The sequence below is a fragment of the Cottoperca gobio genome, chromosome 6 (assembly GCF_900634415.1).
Source record: "Cottoperca gobio chromosome 6, fCotGob3.1, whole genome shotgun sequence".
In the NCBI taxonomy this organism is placed as follows: domain Eukaryota; kingdom Metazoa; phylum Chordata; class Actinopteri; order Perciformes; family Bovichtidae; genus Cottoperca; species Cottoperca gobio.
Window position 1 is genome coordinate 10749497 of NC_041360.1, and position 22156 is coordinate 10771652.

Below are 22156 nucleotides of genomic sequence, written 5' to 3' on the forward strand. Positions count from 1 at the left end.
GGGACAGGAAGTACAATAACTAAAAGTTGGAGTAAGAATAAAAAAAACAAGGGAAAGGAATGGGCAGAAAAGAGAGATTTTGACGATTGAAAGCCTGTCAAACATGGAACAAATGCAGGAGGGGGTAGTCGATGAAGATCGTCGGGGCCCGTACACACACACACACACACACACACACACACACACACACACACACACACACACACACACACTCAGCCATCATCATCACACCCAGACAGACCCTGCAGTGGGAAAAGGAGAATGAAAACAGATTTGTCACTCAGTCCGCTGTTTGCACAGGAGCTGTGTGTGAGCATGTGTAAGAATAGTCCTCTCCTCTCCCCCAATTTGTTACACACAAACATTCCTCTAAAACACTCACACACCCACACCACTCCTTTTTAAAGGGTCTCTGCTTGGCAGGCTGGTCTCTGGGAAGGGGAGAGGGGTTTTTGTGTGTGTGTGTGTGGTCAGGATGTGGCTTGCACCTTTCACTCGTCATGATTTACTAACAATACCCATGGTGGTTAGACCCCGACACTCAGCACATATTACAAGTGTGAGTGTGTCGACCATACAACAATCTGGAAACTTTTCTCCCATTCCCTGATTTTGTTCACATTGTAACACAGTCTCACTCAAGAAGTTTGTGTTGTTCCTGATGATTTATCGATTGTTTCCTGCCAAGCAAGGTTTTATTAATTTCTGCAAAGGGGCGTAGTTGGTAATATACAATGTGGCCAGTCTGAAATGCATATGTGTGTGTGCCAGGGTGTGAGTTTCTGTGTGTTTGTGTGTGAGGAAGGGCTCAGAGTCTGTCAGCTATTATTTAGCCATTGTGGCTTGGGAAGGGTTGTGGGAACGCCAGTTGAAGTGAATTGACCGGGTCTTCTGCAATACTCGGGAAGAAATGCATTAACTCACATACATGCACACTCGTGAGAATTGCCCAGCGTACTAAGCAGTTAAAAGGCAAATGGCCTTTGGCTTTGACATTGCCCGTACTTCTTAAAGTGCTCTGTTTGTTAAAGTGCTCTGGTTTTATAGTTAGAAGAAGTATGGAGGAGATTGAAAAAGACAACATTCCCTCTTGAGGTGATATCCCTCTTCGTCTGTGATCCTTGTCTTTCTTTTTCCATCTGCTGCTTAGAGTAGAGGGCTTCAGTGGGTGGTCCACAGATACCCCTGGATCAGTAGTCTCTTATGACCCGCATAACACACAGACTCACACACTCATACATATGCACACATTAAGAGACACAAACAAGCACAGACACATTAAAACAGACTGCAGAGATTAAAACCTGTCTGAAATTGTTGAGATGACCTTATAAAGTATTTCAATGACACACACTGAGTCAAGCTTGCCTGTATGTAGCACCTGCACAAGCAACAGCTGGGAACACACACAGCAACAAACACACACACATGCGCTCACCTCCCACAACTTTATTTGCGTTGCTGCCATGCTCGGCCAGAGGAATGTGTGAGCAGGTGCCCCCTGCAGAGTAGAAGCAGCAAACACTCATCACACTGGGTATTTGAGTTGTTTGCTTTGTGTTTGAAGAACAAGACTACAGTAGTGATGATGGGTAATTCTGTAGTAGCAATCACCCGTCTCTTGATTTATAAAGGATTTACATAAGATGTGGCCAGCTCATAGTAAGTCACAACACACTGAGGCAGAGGATACAACATCAATGTGTGCATCAGACAGGAATAAATGGAGCGTCACTCCTTATTCTGGCCAAAAATAAACCAGTGCCAAGAAAACACACCCATAATCTGACAAATATTCACAGGTTGACACCTTTCTTCTCTTTTGTGTCTTCTGTTGTTTCAACTGTTCATTGTTCTTAGAAATTAATCCTTTATATTTCTATCTAGCACGCTCTCTAGCACAACGTGTGCAATCAAGTTTGGAGACGGTCACACAAGCACAATCATCTTTTCCAAAGGAAGAGGAAAGAAGGAAGAGTGATAATTGTATCAGTCCGAGCCCAGTAAGACAACATAGATGGCTCCGTAACTCTCTGTCCAACATCCTCAGGAGCGCGTCTGTCTCTGTGTGTATTGCAATGTTTAAAATGAGACAATGTCTAGTCGTGAGTTTTTGAGTTTTGTGCGGTTCAATCAAAGAGTTAATATTCTCAGATTCAGTTTAAGCATCTTTTGAGGCAAGGAAAAGAGAAGAGGTAAAGCTGTTTAGTAAAAAGAATAGAGAAAAGTTGGACAAATAAACAATCGTGTCCATCAAACAAACACTTTTCTGTTTTATTTTGTTATCATTATTGTGCAACCCCTTTTATATCAATCTTGTGAGGCATTGTACTGTAGGTGTCTAAGTATGTGTGTGTGTGTACTTGTGTGACAGTAACGTGGACACAATGAGGCTTTGTTTCACTTTTAGTGTGTCCCATAGTGCTGACCACCACATGGGCACTTGTTAGCTCATGGACATAGAAGAGGGTGGCATAAATGGGAGTGTGTGACTTTGTGTGAGTAAGTGTTGCTTTGCGGGTGTGTGGGTCAAAAGGTGACATAACTGCACCAGAGGATGGTCCTTTTTTAGGAGGCTCCTTTTTGAGGTATGGACACTCCCCCGGTGTTCAGTGTGTGTGTGAGGGTCAGGGGTGAGCTGTAAACCCCTTTGGGTGTCAGATGGGTCATACAGCCGGCTGAATGAGGTGACTGGTCTGGTTAAAGGTAGTTTACTGCCTCCTGCTAAAGAGGTGGATATCCTGACACGCCCTGCAGGTCCCCAACACACCCAGGTCACACAAACACGCACACAGAATATTTAGAGATGCTATCTGTGCTCTGCTGTCATCTGCAAGTCTGAAACATGGCCACATGATTTGTGCTTTTGATGACACCTCAATGCCTGGCGCATAGCAATATTTCATTCTGTGCTAATAAGTATGCGTCTGCTCCGGCCACATTTGTCAGAATGTCATCGTGTGTTTCTGAGGTTGGGTGGTCCATTGATTTATAGCCAGTATGTTGCTCTTACACATGTTCCAACAGTGGCATTGATTTCCCCACTAATTGTATGAGGTGCTCTGCCCACTCTAACAACCCGATGTTACGACCGATACGCATCCCCTCCCATCATCGAACTCTCACCTCTCTGCTGTCTTTCCCAGTGAGGACAGTGGTGGTCAACAATGGCACGGACAACAGTCCAGTCAGGCAGCTCTAAATGGACCAGCCCTGCTCATTACTGCAGACAAAAGAGCTGCGGACCTTTTGAACAAAGTGTTGCTGTAAAATGCTGCTGAGTTGTGCTGCCTATGAAATAATGCGTACTTATCCTCTCTATGGAACTCCTCCATGGAAGGATATTATGGGATGGAATGATTCTGTGGGTGGTTAATCTTTCTTAATGCAGTCTTTATTGGAGCATGATGGACCGTTAATGTAACATTGCTCTACAAATAGTTTTCTGTCTTTATAGAAGTCAATGTAGTCTCTCTTGTTTATTGAGCTGACTGGTTTTAATCACTTAAACTAAGATATCTATAGCCACTCATGGAAAGTAACTTTGAAGTAAGATCAATTTTGAGGTATATATAACATATAGTCATGTGATGATGCAATGTTATAGAATTACCCAACAGTATATAGAGTAGTGAGCTCCACCTTGACTAACTTCAACATTAAAATGCTACTATAATAATAATATTAATAATAATAATATTAATAATCCAATAGTATAATATGTCAGACTACAACTCTGACCAGAGCCAATATCTACAATGAGACTCTTGCTTTTGATACGTAAAGTACATTTGTGTATGTTTGACCTTTACTCACAATTGAGTACTTTTAGTTGTGTTGTAACTATTAACTGAAGAGAAGACCTGGATACTTATTCTAGCACTCTTTGTAGCTGTTGCAAGTACAAGCCACAGAGAGACATACACAAGCATACTGTACAACACACTTGTCTGTGACTGAACAATAATCGGTGGCTGCCCAGAAAGTGGTTTGCTTTTCCTTTCCTGCGCTTCTTTTCCACTCTGCTGTGAAACTCGGTCCAAAGATTTAGTGTGAGAGAAAGAGAGAGAGAGAGTAGCAGAAAGAAGGAAAGGAGTGATTGAAAGAGTGAGTGAACCTCCACTCCTAATCATAATCCATCCACCATCCCCCTACCCATGTCTTCCCCCCCCCTCCATTTGACTCACCCCGTTCTGCGTCATGATTTTGCTCTGTACCCAGCCCAACACGGAATGTTAATCAGCAGAAAGCTGCTTTAGATTTACAAGGGGGAGTTTGAATAGAGTTCTTTGAAACCTCAAACTCCTAGATCCCTCTATCAAAAGTATTTGTTGGACTGTGAGAACCATGCTGCTGCAGCAAGAGTCTGCATGTGGGAGTTGAGAAGGATTTGGTGCTGTTAATTGATCTCCTTGGGCTTGCTTTTGAAAGTGAAGTACCTGTGCTTGTCTGTTGACGTGAACAACATACGTGAATGCTCGATTTAGTGTGTAAGTAATTGTAATTGTTGAGTCACAAAATGATGGATGTGATTCAGGCAGGCGCTGAAGTGATAATGCCACATGAGGTTATTTCAGTCTTTATCTTAGTGTTACATTTAAAGGTGTTAAAGGTTTATCAATGACAAAATGAAAGAGAAAGCATAAAACAAATGCAATCTGCAAGTGGAGTCTTACAGAAAAGTTAAAAAGCTGATTAGTCACATAAGGAAGTTGCATGATGTCACTCAGACAGTAGAGTCCCATACAGTACTTGGTAAACTGCATTTTAGGACACTCTTACCTGGAGTTTGTATGCAAGGGATACAAACTGACAAAACTGAGTGTGCACTCAGAAAATGGTGAGCAGCTGAAGCTTTAGTGAATTGGTCCTGACAGTTCAACACTTCTGTAATCCTTACAATTCTGCTCTTTCACACACGTGTTAAAAAAGGTTTTGCGCCTTCAAATCCCTGCCCACTTTAAAAAATGTACTTGCAGAGTGGTTAGGGTTCAAAAATGTTTAGTGCTTGCTCATTTCTTGTTGTTAATTAGAGGTTCAAGGCTGAAATGACTTGACTTCATAATGGAAAGACTTAGCATCTGGCTAACACCAAATGGCCAGAGTTCATGTTTATTTTGTGGTAAGTGGTTTCAAACATCCATCACAGCACACACTCAAAAGTCGCAAGTGTTTTTAGGCATCTGGGAGAGACCCAAACAGCCAAATGGCCAGTTAACTTTACTGGAGTTTCCTCTCCTGAAAAGAATATGAACCTACTAGTACTGTGATTTACCTCTCTTAATGTGTGTGTGTATGTGTGTGTTATTGAGGACGCCGACGATATAGAGTTCAGGTTCAGCCTTTCCTCAATGAGAGTGTTGTCTGCCATCCAAACTGACTGGCTCTCTGTTCTCGCTCTCTAGAGGGTCCAGCTGAGAGAAAATGAGCTGATCACACAGACAGAATGGGAGCAATTAGTGCAAACACACACTCGCATACACACTTTGTGCCTCTTTGCCCAGCCTGCTGCCCATAGTGTTATTTGTCAGGGAACTAAATAGAGGGCAGCTTGTTCTTAAAAGGGAGGTTAACTGTTCTTTTTCAAAATGGGCAAATAAAACAGCTAGCTCTCGATCTGTTCCAGCCAATAAGGTCTGGTCTTTACTTTGGTCATAGTGGGCTGTTGACTTTTAAAAATGGCACTAATGAGAATTGTTCTCTAAACCTAAGTGCATGTATTACCACCATCATGCGTATTTTGTCCTCCTGATTTTTTATATGTCAAACGCTTCACTTCTTGGCCGTGTTTTAGCTGGTGACATCATCTCAAAAGCAAAAGTGGATTTGATTATGAGAGGGCGGGTTTGAGGTTAGATGTTTATGTGCAAGTGGGTGTGTGTAATATCCGTCGTCCTGTGTCATAAAGAAAACAAAACCAGCCTCCCTATACAGTATAGTGTATTTCCAGCCCCAGGACTGTACAATAAGCCAGTGAAACCTATAAAACCTAGTCATCCAATAATGGAGCTATAGTGTCCCTTTGCTGCACATTATTGGAAGTGGCGTCACATATGGAAACGGGGGAATGTTGAATGAGACTAGATAGCCACAGGCACCACAGTTGGCCTGGAATGTAAAGTATAAAACATGATTAGAGAGCGAAAGAGGGAGAGTCAAAGAGGGGAGAGGATGAGGGGGAGAACGCTGAAGTCATGTTTAGGATTAGGGGTAGTTGTGTAGAGGAGCTTATGGCGATATTATTCAGTGCTTGTGGGAAACCAAAGCCATCTTGAGTCCTACCACTCCTAATGTGTGTGTGTGTGTGTGTGTGTGTGTGTGTGTGTGTGTGTGTGTGTGTGTGTGTGTATTCAGGGGGTGGTGGTGCTAGTTTGTTATGTCAGACCACATTTACAGCTCAACAGTTAAATTGTGGCACTGTTAGAACCACTTAAAGTCCAACTGAAATTCAATTGTATTTATGTGTCTGTCACAGCACACATATCTGCTCTGTGAATTAGTCTTCTTGTGTTCTCCTTAGAGAAAAATCGGAATCCAATAAAGACTTTTTTTCTTCTGCTTTGGTTTCTACCATCTACAAAGACCTCATTAGCTTTTCTGCTAAAGTGTCCATATCTAAGTTATAAACATGAAAATGTGCAGCGTAGCTTGTTGAAAAATCCACCAAACAAACCACCAAGCTGTCAGTTTGCAGGCTAGATGGCTAATTAGCTGCTCAGCTGAGGCAGATCAAACATGCTTATAAATGTACAAGCAAATGTCACTTTGTCCCGGTTAGATGGTGATGGTACTACCTGTCAGCTGCCGCCAATCAAAATCAGACACCACGTCCCTCCTTTTAATAATAAAAGAAACTAATACATAAAAACAAATATTATTTTTTACTATAAAAAACGATAACTAAATTGATTTCAGTTGGACTTTAATGTGGCCTATTTGAATGAGTTTGAGCTCCTTACATTTTATCAAGACCATTCTAAGGGTTTTTTCCATCTTTCTGGATTTTAAGAGTCAACTGTGATTGTACTAACAGTGTTTTATAGATCAGGCACATGAAATAATTGTTTTACTCTACATGTGATTCCTTCCCATTCACCAAATAGAGGAACTTTCCTATCTTTCCATCTTAGCGTGTGTCTTGGAGTGATTAATGATGTGTGTGGGTGTTCTCACTCTTTAGGGAAGTCCCATTTTACACAGCTGATAAGGTTACTTCCTTTTTTAGCCCCAGCTGAGCGCCACCTCCGACCCATGACCCCTTGCAGGCGCGGGTCACCAGAGGTGTCAGGAGACATCGACCAGACCCCGCTTCACTTGTCTATCACGGTGTGGTATTTTGTCAGGCTCTAACCGGTGTGTGCGTGTGCGTGTGCGTGTGCGTGTGCGTGTGCGTGTGCGTGTATGTGGGATCAGTAATTGTGATTCCTTTTGAATCGGAAACATCTAGAATCGCTCACACAAATATTCCATTGAAAGGTCAAGTGTACTGTAAGCAGCTTTAGCTTATGAATGCTTCTCTGTCTGCCCCCAAATCCACAAAGGTAGTTTGTATTTTGAAAGACACGCTTTTATGCTAACTTGTCGAATGAAATGATTATTTTTAGTCCAAATACTAATAGACCACTTAAACTTTCTAAATGCCCCTCTGTCCCAATTGAATTCTGTTTAGATGAGGAATGTGATGAGGGTCCACCAGAGCAAGCAAACATGGATATTTTTAACCCTGTATGCTGAAACTCTTCAGTTCCCTCTTATGCTGCAGAGAGTCATACACGTACAATAACGTTCATTCATCAATCTCAGTGTTATTCTCCCAGAAATCAAACTCAGTGCCTCCAATAGAAAACCTGTGCATGGCACATAATGTCTGAGAAAGGGTGAGAAGAATGTGGTGTGTGTGGGTGAGGTTAGATGTGTGAAAAACAGGTGTGTTGCTGCCTTATTAACTGTGGAAAACAAGAGGCCAGGCCTGTGAGTGAAGGATCACATCTGGCCTATGAATTCCAATGACATGAAGTGAAACACAAGCATGTGTATGTCTTTTGTTGTGTGGAAGACACACTTTATGAAGGACAGAGTAGATCAGGATGCTGTGGGGGTGATACACACCCAACAACAGTCCTGTCAAACACTGTACTATTGTGTGTCCACCCTCCAGCCTCCACACAGGGACTAGCGTATAGCCTCCTGGCCCAGAATCAGAGCTCCTTTCTGGGTTGGGGAAGTGTCTTTGAAGCTCCCTTTCCCTGACTCTCTGATCCACCCTTTCATGAATGAAGAGGCTGTTAAAGGAGACAAGGCAGGTGCTCACTGGTGTGTGTGTGTGTGTGTGTGTGTGTGTGTGTGTGTGTGTGTGTGTGTGTGTGTGTGTGTGTGGTGTGTGTGTGTGTGTGTGTGTGTGTGTGTGTGTGTGTGTGTGTGTGTGTGTGTGTGTGTGTGTGTGTGAGAGAGTTTGTGTGCGTGTGCGTGCACACACTCTCCTGAGACTTGAGTTTTTCTCTCGGCTTACGAACAGTAAACCGCAGGAGCAAAGCTGATCATGTCCTTCTGTCTTTCACACACTCTCTGTGGTAGACGAAACAAATCAGCACAAGCAAACCAATTATGGTCCAAGAATGCAGTTGTATCATGGCTGAGCTGGTGGAAACAGAAATGAAACAAAATAGTGTGAAATAATGGTCTGAATCTGTTTAACAGAAAACTGCTAGTAGTAATATGACCTTAGTTATTGCTAAATAATTTCTTATCATTCATTTTCTACTGATAATGTCAAGCATGGTGTGAGTGAAATGTTTTTGAAGAGAAATGAGCAGTAAAATGTTACTGATTTAAAATGGTTACAATATTTTCTCATGAAAGCTTGGCATGGTGAACAGTGTGTCCTAAACAGATGCAGAATTGGAAATTCTAATTCCAAAGTTGTTTCCCAGTGTGAGGTTTTGCCGGGGTCTGAGAATTTAGAGCTGTTTTTTTCTGGCCCGTTATTGAAGGTGAAACTTTCAATAACGAAAATATTTGCTGAGAAAGTATGCATGAGAAGCAGTAATGTCCACCCAAAGCCTAGATATTTACTGCTACCAAGCCTGTCTGCAAAAATGCAAAGTTAGAGAAAAGTAGAACACATTTTGACATTGGGAGATAACTTAGTATCACAAGAGCAACAAAGAATGAAAGTCGAGGCCTGTGGAAAAGGCAGGGCTTTGTTCCATCAGCTTAGCTTAGTGTTTCCTGGAACATTTTATTAGCAGGTCACAGTTCAAAGTTTTTTGTGATTTCCTGACAATAGATTTTAATTTAAATTTGCAGGCAATGTTATTAATGTGATATGACTCATTAAAGCACCTAATCAAGAGTGACGGCCCGGCTGGGCAACGTTTAATAACTTTCAGCATAATGAAAAGTAGTTATTGGATTTTTCAGACCTTGTTATGGCAGTATGTCCAACATCATTGTGAGTGATTTCTTGGCTGAGCTAGGAGGAGCTGCAGTGGTTTTGAGAGATAGTTTTGATGGACTGAGGCTTGGTGGTAAGTTTTAGCCGTGATTTGTAGCTGGGATTCCCTCCTGACATTTGCAGGGTCAACCTCAGAAATGGAACCATCACAACCGCAAAAGAATGAATCCCTTGTGCCACTTGTCTTCCCCTGCCTCACCCTTTTCACAGTCTCACTTATACCCTTCCTCTGCATGAGTCATTCGTCTTCCACCAAAGCGCTACAAACGTCAGTCCCTCTCCTCCTCTCAGCTTCTACTCTTATCCCCTCCTATTTCTCTTATCCTGAACCTCCTCCAGTGCCAGATAAAAATGAAGCATATAGTGCCGGGGCTGCTTGTGCTTGTGATATTAGTGGTGGTGGTGGGGACAGCCTCTGGTTGGCTGGCGGACCTACATCAGGCTCAAATGACGCAGGCTGGGGTTCAGCGGTGAAGCAAGCAACGGGGTGGGACTGTGGGAACCACCGAGAGTGTGGTGGTGTACGAATATTTGCCGCAGCTTTGAACGAATATGGCAGAATAAAAAAACAACAACTATATTACCTTTTGCTCAAGACACGTCTATTTTAGCCATGCAAAAAGATTGGCAGTAACACGAAATGTAATGAATACATTAAATCAATACATAAAACGAGTTTGGTTTGTAATGAATTTAAATGTGAAGTTTTCTGTGAGCTGGAAAATGTAATGATTTTTAATTGGCTTATTTTAATACAAGAAGCAAAAAGAGGGGGCTGTGCTTTAACGCTTGCTGAATCCATTCTTAACTGTCTATTGGTTCATTATTCTGGATTGATTAGTCCTCCAGGTATTATTGGATTTCTATTGTAAACAATTTAATTTATTTTATGCAAATAAAGTAGAGTTTGATGGACTGGATTAACGTCGATGTGATGTCCTCGGTGAAACACACTACATGGAATCAGAATAACAATGTTAATTTGCACTCTATGGCTCACTCCCATAGACACGCAGTATTGCTCACACCTTCATTTTGCCGACACTCATTTTTTTCAGCACACCCTCACCCACACTTATGAGACAGACTCAAAATGACTCTTACAGCTCAGGGTACATGTGTCTCTCTGACATAAATTGGAATCAAGCTATTTCTGAATGAGGTATTCACATTACATGTCACACACATTAACACCTACTCTGTCATGGAGGCCACTGTAGTTATGGTGGTCATAAAACATGATGGTGTATGCACAGTAAGGCAGTTCAGGAGAGTATGCAGAACATGGGCAAGTTAACACAATAATGTGAGAGGGTCTATGGAAAGTCTTCCCCCATTTCCTGTGAAAAGATAGTCCAAGGCCTTTTGAATGATTAATGGGGAGAAAAGAGATCCTCACAAGGTCTTGTAAAAATGAGCTCCACATGCTTTTCCCACAATGGTCAATGCCATCTTAAGGAATGATTAACAAGCTGCAAAAGCAACGCCCTCATCATAATTACCAAAATAGCTGAAGTGACACATCAAGGAGGTGCAAACATACTTTATATGCACAGACGTGAGTGCATGGGTATGTTTGTGCTTGTGTGAGGGAACGGGGATGTGTTGGAGCTTGTGTACGGTTTGGTTGTGTGACGTGCATGTTCTTTGTAGCAGTGGTACTCTGCTAGAGGCAGCCGTTTCCATTGTGTTGGAACAGAGAGTCAGCACATATTATACAAGTCAGATGGTGCAGAGAAAGTACGAGAGAGAGAGAGAGAGAGGGGGGGAGATGGAGTTACACTTTTTGTATGAGACTAGATTTCCCTTTGGCAGCATAACTCTGCTGGAGTCAACATATATTTAATTCTATCAATATGTTTTTCATTTATGGAGCACTACTGTGGACTGAAGTGGATTTCTTTTTTCTCTGTTAGGCTTTGTTTTTAGGAAGTCAACATATCATGTGACCTGTACCTCCTACCCTCTACAATAATATTTCCTTCTCCTTGTCTTTAGAGAGCAGTTGATATACAGCGTGGATGATATATATATCCAGCACATGTGATTAAATAATGTACCTGTCTCACAGACTACCTCTCCTTTTTATTGTGAAATACTATGTGTGCTTGGTGTCCATACACAGTCGAAACCATGTCGAAAATTAGGCTGTGATGGCTACTGCTGGGTGCATGACAAAGCAGTGCGTTTGCAAGATGATCTATTATTATTATTAGACAGCGCCCTCACTCTGGGACATAAACCCTGCAGTAAAAATTGAACAAATCTTGTTCGCCAGTTCAGACAGACAACTCAGGTTGCCACACTCACTCATAATAACACAAACCACTCACTGCAACACACCGTTTATCCAGCACACATTTTGCAACTACGCAGTCTTATTTAGTATCCCAACAATGCTGATATTACAGTTCCTGCTTACATAGCATTCCATAAGCTCCACCTCCATCCTCTGCGTGTGGGAGATCTGGATAAGTTATAATTGTAACTCGCTGAGCTTTGTGTATACTTGGTAGCCCAAAGTCTGGGCATACCTTTGAGGCATACCGAGGAGACTCCCTGCATACCTTCTGGAATCTTGCTCCAGCTTTGTGCACTGTAGATGTTTAATAAAAGCACATGTAGCCATATCTCACACAATCTACTGTGAAGAAAGGTTTATAGGCAAGTAAGTAAAAAAAATAAAAATGTTTGTCTAGATTCAGTCCAGTTTTCAAGGTTCTCCTCTTGTGTCATGGAGTTCTGAAAAGAAGAGACTTTGGGAATTTGTTTTTACACACCAGCAACCTCTCAGGTTCCGATAGAGGACACTGCTTGCCGGAAGCACATGGGAATGTCATTTTAGGGATGGCAGCCCATCTTTTCCCTTTTGGGAGAGGAGGGAGAGTTTGAGAGGAGGAGGCTTTTCCTCTGGCTTTGTAAAACTGGCCCGATCAATTTTCCATTTATCTTTTCTATCCTCAGCCATCACCCACTCATTTCCTCTGGCTTGGCAGAGAGCTCTTTGCTGCTACTGAAGCCAAAGTAAAGGTTAACCTTTGGGCGGCTAGCCGTGTTCACCCAGATCGAATAGCTTCGCAGTAGCTAAGAACCCGCTCTGCTTCTTACACAACCACATATAGCTCCAGACAAAGCTAATGAGGGTGTGGGAGCTAACAGCCAGCAGAGAGATACTAAGAGGCAAAAAACAGCAGTCTATGTTTTCTGATTCACATGTCAAAACTTCTATCCATTTTAATTGGAAACCCAAATCAGAAGGGGGTTACAGCAGTGAAAGAGCAGGATGACATCTTCGGGTTACGTAAGAATGATGTTCTCACCGGAAATGAGTCTGACAACCAGCTGTTGCAAAGGAATAAAAGAGCAAACCTGGTGTTTAACTGCTATGTGTCATAATCTGTCTGTTATCTGATTTTATGAAGGGAGGTATGTGATACTCCTTGACATTATGCTTCTACTTTGTCTGGCTGACATTTTTTCCTTGTCTTTTTGATAAAAATCTTAAAGATTATGCCTTTAACAAGTACTACTGTAAGGGGATCCTTTTGCCTCTTTAAATCTTATTGAAAGTATTTTTAAGTATTTATATCCAGTGCCAAGACTTGAAACTCAACCTTTAAACCTTTTACTTTAGTGTAAGGAGATGGAACAAATCACACATCCTCTTTCTTCATTACGTGTGTGTGTGTGTGTGTGTGTGTGTGTGTGTGTGTGTGTGTGTGTGTGTGTGTGTGTGTGTGTGTGTGTGTGTGTGTGTGTGTGTGTGTGTGTGTGTGTGTGTGTGTGTGTGTGTGTGTGTGTGTGTGTGTGTGTGTGTGTGTGTGTGTGTGTGTGTGTGTGTGTGTGTGTGTGTGTGTGTGTGTCAGAGTAGGTGTTGTTAGAGTCCTCGGCTTCTGGTGGTCTTTGACCCTTTTAGCACTATATATGAACCCAAACCTGTTATCAATGATGTATCTACTGTAATCATCTTCATTTGAATAGTTTCTTCTGATAACTGCAGAATATCTGCAGATATGGCTAGTATGCATCCAGCATGTACAGCGTGTGTTGTATACGTTGGATACTGTTCATGGTTTAAAGGGAAATAAATACCTGCAGTAACACTACAGTAACTTGATCTTAGTCTGTCTTGATTTTCCTTTCTGTGAGGCCTCGGCCTGCTTCTGATGCAGTGTGCATTTGTTTTGTTTGTATTAGCCTGATGTCACTGTGTGCTCTGTTTATTTTCCTGAATGTGTTGAGAGAAAGGCTCACGTTCCCTTGTGTATTTATTTGCCCTCAGCGGTGTGGGGTTACATGTTACCAGGATTACACATACACTATGTAAATACCACCAGCAGTTGTTTTGGGACTTCTGCAGAAGCAGTGTGGAAGGACATTTCTAATGTTGTGTAGGCTTGTTTGCCCTGCTCACAAACGTATCCTATTAATCATAATGACCATTCTCTCTCTGTTTTTGTCTCCATAGGCGTTTTGTCTCTCCCGGCCCATTTCAGTCCCTACACAGAGAACCAGCAGGCGTCGGTGGACAGCAGGGAGGATGCCTATGCCCAGCTGGAGCTGAGGACGCTGGAACAGTCCCTGCTTGCTACCTGTGTGGGCAGCATTTCTGAACTCAGTGAGTTCACATAGTTTGTGTGGTCCTGGATTTACTTCATATTAGCAGATGTTTTTATATTCAGTGTTTAATCTGTTAAATTCTTCTGAGCTCTTTCAACAATCATAAAGTAACAACGGTGAAGCTATAAAACATTATTGTTATTACAGACAAGTAAACATTCCCAGAAATGATAAACTAATTGTCATATGTTTTTAAAGACTTGACCATAGTCTGAACACATTCTAAACACACCTTGTTATTCCCACATTTTGAACTGGCTCTGGAAGACAGGAAACATTTATTCTGCCAAAAAAAGCTGTTATTTCAGACAGCCAAGTGTCAAACAGAGATAATAGAACAAGGTTTTTTTAATCACTTTCTGTCTTGTGATAAGCCCGTAGCGTGTGCCTCATTGTGAAATTCATCTAATGTGTAGCACTCTACTAAAAATAAGCAATGGAACAGTTTATCTACACACAGAGCGCCTGGGAGTAAAGTGATGTTTTACTCCCAGTATGATGTTTTTTGTCTGTCCCTGGTCTGTTTTACTAAGCAGCGTGCAGCAACACATACTATCTGGTACTATGAACCTCCCCCCCCCCCCAGTCAAGTTACTCAACATGGCAAAGGATTTTGCTGTATGTTGACTCCTTGTCGCCTTCACTTTCTCTGTTTCATCAGAGAAGAAAGAAGGCTGTCCTCCATTCTCATCTTCTCTTAATAGTTCCATAGTTACTAAGAAAGGTGGCTGCTTCTGTAAGAAACTTTGGTTTCAATTATATATATATATTATTTTGGTACATGGCATTGGGTATTTTACAAAAGCTTTAATTGCATTTCTGTTCCAAAGTTCAATTTTCAGTCTTATACATGTTGTCAGGTGGTGATGGGTGTTATATTAAAATTTCTCTTTACACTTTTGAGGCTTCACATTAGGATCTAGTCAGGGGAAATTAAAAGTCTGTGTGAGGTGACGGACCTCCTTTCCCCCCCCCCAACCATTAGAGTTTGAATGATTGGGTGGATATCTTGAAATATTAACAGTTTTAGATGACCATGATTCATACACATGGTTAGTAAACAGAGCGGCATGCAGACACACACACACACACACACGCACACACACACACACACACACACACACACACACACACACACACACACACACTGTACTCCACTGTACTGTACATATGGTTTGTTTAAACTGGAGGCTCTGCTGAAGTTGGCAGATGATGGAGAGCTGGAATCAGGTCATTAAAAAGTGAGAAAAAGACAGGAGTAGAAGGAGAGTGAAGGTGGGAAAGTAAGGGGATGGAGTACATATTTGCTGAAGCAGAGTTGGGGGGAGGGTAGTCAGAGGAAATTATGGAAAGGTAGAGAGGTGAAGAGTGGAGGTTGTCAGTGCAGGGAGAGAGGAGGAGGGATGGAGATTAGTGTTGGTGAGAGGCAAGTTTCCTTCTCCAATGAGCTAACACTCTGCCATTTGTTCCGCTTGCACAAGGCCACGTTCATACACTGCCGTCGTTAGTGAGGCATTAAGAAAGTGTACACACACTCTCAAACACAGACACTCTTTCTCTCACTTGCTCAGTGGTCTCTTTGAGCCACATCTCTGTGGCAGTGTGAAGCTGGGCTGTTCTGGGCAGGGCTGGCATCCTTCAGACTCATTCGCGCCTACAATCACACACACACACACACACACACACACACACACACACACACACACACACACACAGCCGCAGGCATGTGTTCACCGATACTCATACACACAACAACAACACAGAGGGTTTGGCACTCTGATCTGAGCCCAAGAGACCAGGCAGAAACAGGAGCATCTGTGTTAAGCTATTCACTCCTGTTGGATCTCTAGACTGGACTTGGCCAGACACAGGAACCCACAGCGTACATAAACATGAGGGATAATGGATGGCAGGGAGGGCACTGGACATGTCAGCTAAATGTCCAAAATTGCTGGAAATGTAGTGTAAGCAATAGACTGGCTCTGGAAGTTGTGTTCATACACATTTGAATGTTTCATTTTCCGCTCTGTGGTGGTCTTAACCAGCCATGGGAAACTGGAAAAGTATCAGATCGTCCAGTTAAGTAAGAGGAAATATTAAAGATCAGGATTTGAATCAAATTAAATGAGCTTTGTGTAGCCTGTAAAGCCAATTAGCAATCTGGGTTCACACGGAGTCCAGATAAAAACTGTCAACATGTTTGTACTAAGGTGACTGACAGTACAGTCGAAATATTCTTCTTCTTTAAAACATTTTATTATCTTGCTAAATGAACCTAAGAGGCTCATTTAGTCAATATGTATTCGGAAAGCAGCCATGTTTATTGACTCCCAGACTTCCACAAAGACTCCCAATATAAACTGTAATCTAAGAATGAAGTATTTCATATCCTTCTGACCCCTGGAGCTTAGTTTAGCCTCGGGGCACAATAAGGGCTGGAAAGCCAGGGAGAGGCTCTCCATCTTGGGCAAGAATTCCTAGGAGACCTCCTGGAGGGACTGCTGGTGGTGGTTAACACAAAGGAGGCCCTTCAGCCTGAAGTGGGGTCTTGTTTTGGGAGTGCAACCCCAATCTAACCCCCCTCAAAGTACCCCAAACCCCTGAATATAGACATACACATACACACTCGCACTGCTGGACTATCTAGCCTTGGCCCCCGGGCTGCCTCCCACTCAGGGTAATCTAGTTAGAAATTAACTCAGGTAATTATGCTAAATGAGCGTTACACGATCCCAAGTTCAACATGGCCTCCCTCCCATACACTGCCTCTCTCTGCCCCTCCTCCACATCCCCTCCCTGTGACAACTGATAATTTGTCTCTCCACTATACTTATGCTTTGACACCCATGGTTACACACATAGATGTTATCTACAAGCTCTCCCCCTTGCAGCCCTACTTTTTTTTGTGTTTTGTGCATTTATTTATGTCTACTAAGGTTAATAACGTTTCATATATTACACTGTACAGCCTGTAATCTGAATTGGCCTTCATCCAAGTGCACATGGTTGTCCACTTAGCTCACTGTGTGGGTGGATGAATCTGATAAGCTGCATATTTCTTATGTCTTTATCTCAGCACAGCAGTATTTTCACTTTAAGTGGGAGTCAAGACACATTTATGATTTAGACTTAACCATAACTTAGGATCTTAACCTTGCTTTTATCATGTGACTAACAGCTACCTTTCCAGGCTTAGTGCAGTGATTGAAGTACATCAATACAGAAACAGTTGAACGGTTCATTAGAGCCTGTGATCAGCTGTCCGTTAGCCCATTATCTCCTTCAATGATTAAAGATGAATGGCTGTTGAGACTGGCCGTCTGGCGGTGCTTACTGATAATGACACTGCTAATGGCAAATACCACTAGAGACGTGGAGCGAGAGTAATGACAGTAAAGGAGGGTTGAATGTAAGGGGTTTAGGAAAAGGGGAAATCCAGTTTGATTGGTAGCCCACTGGGTTTATATTGAGCACTATATAATATATATATATATATATATATATATATATATATATATATATATATGTATGTATTGTATTTATTAGAAAACATTAGAAACATATCTACTAAACCATCTAACGCTGAACCTTATCTTATTGTTCCAGGTGACTTGGTGTCCCGTGCCATGCACCACATGCAGCGCCTGAGCTCAGTGCGCCCAGGACTGAGCCCAGCGCGCCACGCCCGTCCCCAGCAGCCTGTGTCCTGGTCGCCGGACGCCCTCCACACCCTTTACTACTTCCTGCGCTGCCCACAAATGGAGTCCATGGAGAATCCCAATTTAGACCCCCCACGCATGGCACTCAGCAAGGAGAGGTAGGAGTCATGCATGGCCGGACAAGAGCGTTTTAGATGCTCTCCGAAATGTATCACAGGCAGTGAAATAACAGATCTAATCATAGTCAGGGATTTTTCTTTCTTCCAGTTTGGTTTTGGATCCACCCTCAGATAAATTTGTTTCGTAGAATTCAGTCTTCTCCTTTCATGCATTCCTTCCTTTCTTTTCCTGATTACATCTGCAATTCAATAGGACTTTATTTCGCTCATGGGGTTGAATGAAATGTGATTAATGCCCGCACTCTAACCATTGAAAAACATCCACCCTGTGATTCTACACACACAGGTTCTAATCAAGTGAACTGCTTTTTCACAGGCCATCCTTCTTTCTTAGCCATTCCTAATTCCATTGCCCAGAGGGTCATTGAAGTGTTAGTAGATTAGAGGTGAGCAAGAGACTCCAGGTGTTAATGTTAGTCTGACAGAATGGTTCATTGCACCTTTAGATTGTAAATTAGGCGGAAGACTGGTGATTTAAGGGATTTCCAAGAGGTGCTAATGGTCTGTAATTCTGTTAGGCTCTCCTCAGATCTTCCTTGGGTCGCCTTTGTAGAACAATTATGGTAATTGTCTTTTTCAGTCCTGAGAAAGGTGGTTTGAAAATGTTAGGACGGCCTGAATGCAAAGTAGCACATCACATTTATATTGTATTCCAATGTTTTATCAGTATACCTGATCATTTTGAAAATGTTTCTCGTCTGATTCTTGGCTTTAAATACATCTCAGGAAATGATATTTCATGTTGTTAGATTTCCACAGAAAGAGAGGAGTAACACTGAACTGACTCTTTTCCTCCCAAATTAACTGAGAAAAATGTCCATTGCATAACACTATGTTATCAGCAGTAATGGTGATATTTTAGTTCAAATAAATGTGACAGATTATGTGCCGTCAGTTAAGGTTAGATTATTAGTTACAGTTATGTGTGTGAGAAAAGTACTTCCTGCCCTCCCATATGTGCTCTGGTCTCACAGAAAAAACACGTGTGTGTGTGTGTGTGTGTGTGTGTGTGTGTGTGTGTGTGTGTGTGTGTGTGTGTGTGTGTGTGTGTGTGTGTGTGTGTGTGTGTGTGTGTGTGTGTGTGTGTGTGTGTGTGTGTGTGTGTGTGTGTGTGTGTGTGTGTGTGTGTGTGTGTGTGTGTGTGAGAATAACTATATGTTTATTGGCGGTTGTATGGAGGCCTGTCTAAAGGTTGCAGTCAAGCATACAAATGTGATGCAGCTCCCTCTAAAGTGTGTTCAGTTTGCTGCAGTAAGTTGGTTGACTGTTAAATGTATTGTGTTTTTTTTCCTCAATTAATATTTTAATTAATAGTTTGCTATTGTTGGGTTATGATGATGGCATGACATCTGTGAGATCTTCATACTTCTGTCAAAGTTTTTGGAATGAAATCATCCATGTAGCTTACTTAAACGCATACATCCACGCACAAACGTGTATGCACTGTGAGCCAGCTGGCTTCTATACATTTAATAATAAACAGACACAGTGTGAGTGAGCAAAGGTGGGCTCCTAATTAGCATCAAAGAGAACAGAGCAGCAAACACCCCCTTTTCCTTATCCTGGCTGTTTCTTCCAAGTTGTCAGATGTTTTAATGTTGTGTGTATATCAGCGGGGTTTATGTGTGCAGGATGAAATGATTTAGCATCCTGTTATAATGTATACTGTGGAACATCTGGGACTTTATGTTATTCTTTCTAGACATCTACCGGTGTGCCTACATGCTTCTCTGTGCGACTGTGTGTCGTGCCTGTTAATATTAGCACGACAGACTCAGGTGGTTGAGTAGAGCAGTGCAAACCTGGAAGTGATTACAATGTGAACGCCTGGTAATAATACAGACTGCTCTCCTACAATGGGCCTCTCAATCGCTTTGGCTCACGCTCTATTGAAAGCTTTATAAAATCTTTGGTGGAAACCCAAAACCACCAAAGCTGTGTGGGCCACATAATCAAACATTATAGGGAGCCTGGTGAGAGCCTTATTGCAGAATCCTCGAGACCATGAGAAACACCATTTTTGTCATCCTTTTAAACCTGGTGAGTAGTTGTTACCGATGATGTTGTATTGGACTGCACAAAGTGTGGGAGGGAAAACACCCGTGTCTGTGTATACGCAGCAACACGCCTCTTTAAGTCATAGCGTACAAAATAACTTTTATTTGTTCTGAAAGTTATTAACAATATATTTAATGGTAGAATCACTTGTTGTTCTACCAAAAACAAGCTTCCAAACACTCTGCTGAACAGACCAACCCTTCTGCCTCCCTCAGCGGATGGAAGTAAACACTAATGGATAGATGTGTTACTGTGATAAGAAATAGCCCGTGGAGCTTACATCTAACTACAGACACATCAGATATGGTTGCACTCCCCCCCCCCCCCTTATGGAGCCTTTATGAAAGTAATCTGACTCTAGATCAGTGGTTAACTTTGACCCTCTACAGCTCATGATGGGGTCTGCTTTAAGACCTGATTGAAGTTTCTTACAACATGAACTCAATTACTGTGGCTCCAGGATATAGGACACAATGGACATATGGGGCCGGTGTTGCATGTGTGTCCTGGGGAGAAACGCCTTTGCTTTTCATGTTGGACAGGTTAGAGTTCAAACACACCTGAGCACGATTTGAGGCAACTGTCATTTTGATTACCAGCCAGGTGGTGGTGAGAACGGCGCCATGAATCAGAGCTGACGTTTTCTCTGTGAATGTGTGCGCGGACATGTATGGGAGAGTTTGTGTATGTATGTCTGTGTGTGTGTCTACATCCCACTGTTCTCAGTGTGTAGCCTAACCATGTCGGGTCAGTAGGCTAGCCTGAAGTGCTATCTAGTTTCAATGTTAACCAGAGGCTGGGCTTTGATGTTGCGCTGACTCTCGGACGAAGCTGAAGTTTGTGTTTCAGGCTGAGGGTTATGACCCAGACACAGGGGTCAGATGGTGTGTATGGGGGGGTAAATTGTGGGATAGGAGCCAGAGCTGTGTGGGTAATAGTACAGACATGCTCCATCTGTCTGCAGTCATGGGCCATTGGCAAAGGTGTGTACACACATATGGCCTCCACTGATTTGTGTTGACGCACACACACACACACACACACACACACCGCCCCCCACCCCCCCCCCACCACACACTCAAACAACATTAAATGTTAATTGGTATTAAACTGCAGCTGAAAGTATTCTAATAGAAAACTACTCTTTCTGGCTATGAAAGAAAAACCCTGTCTTATTATTAAGCAGAGAAATGTTTATTTTACTCACTAAAACACAGGCTGTGAAATGCTGAAGTGAAGGACAGGGAACATCTCTGATGGATCAATAAGCGTTAAGTGTTAAAAGCTTGATACGGTTGACTGGAGCTGCTTTAGTTCTGGATTAGTGCCAGTGACTGGAAGCGAAGCATGCAGTAAAGTAGCAGGGTGGATGCCTCGTGGCATTCAGGGAGACGCATGCACGAATGCACACACAACCGAAACAGACTCACCCACAGTCCAATTTGTGGTGAGTGAAGCCCATTAAGGGAAGTATAACATTGATTCTCAAGCCCTCTGCCTTCTCCTCACCTCGGAAACAGGACTTTCTTATCACTCTACACTCGCAGTACTGTCTCCAAACTGCCACCCAACCCCCTTCTTCATTATGACATACCCCACCTGCCTCCCAGCCGTTTCCCAAACACTCAAACCCCCCTTATATGCACCTATCAGACCAATTTAACATTCCACTCCTCCTCCTTCTACTTCATCCCATCAGTCCCTTGTCTGCTTGTTAACAGTCACGCCTGGGTGACAGCAGGGTCCCTCCTCCCGGCTGATCGCTGAAAGTACTGAAGCAACCTCTGACAGAGTAAATAGAAAATAAAAACAGACAGATTCAGGGGACAGCAGGGTATCTGGAAAAAGTCTGAAATTTAGATAATAATTAGTTATTTTAAGGCCTTAAGTGGTTAATTATATCAAGAGTCTGACATTCACCGTCCTGACACCTTCAGACAAAATATAGAATATCCACTTTAGTAAAGTGACTTTACAATATACATTATTAACAAAGCACTAATGAATGAGAGAGTGCGCTGTTGTCCAGAGGAAACCGCAGGTAGCTGCTTGAAGTAAACACAGCGAGGAGAGTAAATGCCACTGCAGGGCTCCCAGTGCTCATTAACAGTAAGCACAATTCCTATAGCATGCACACAACAGAGCTATATGCTTGTATCCATCTGTATTCATGATATGCATTGCAG

At 42.5% G+C, this 22156-nt stretch overlaps 1 protein-coding gene across 3 annotated transcripts in view; it reads left to right on the plus strand.

The window, feature by feature from the left end:
• abtb2b (ankyrin repeat and BTB (POZ) domain containing 2b) overlaps positions 1–22156 on the plus strand; it is a 44210-nt gene that overhangs the window by 13521 nt on the left and 8533 nt on the right. For all 3 annotated transcript variants that reach the window (XM_029434519.1, XM_029434521.1, XM_029434520.1), the window contains 2 exons: positions 13923–14072; positions 17681–17891. In XM_029434519.1, coding sequence (XP_029290379.1) covers positions 13923–14072; positions 17681–17891 — 361 coding nt within the window. The remainder of the gene's footprint in view (positions 1–13922; positions 14073–17680; positions 17892–22156) is intronic.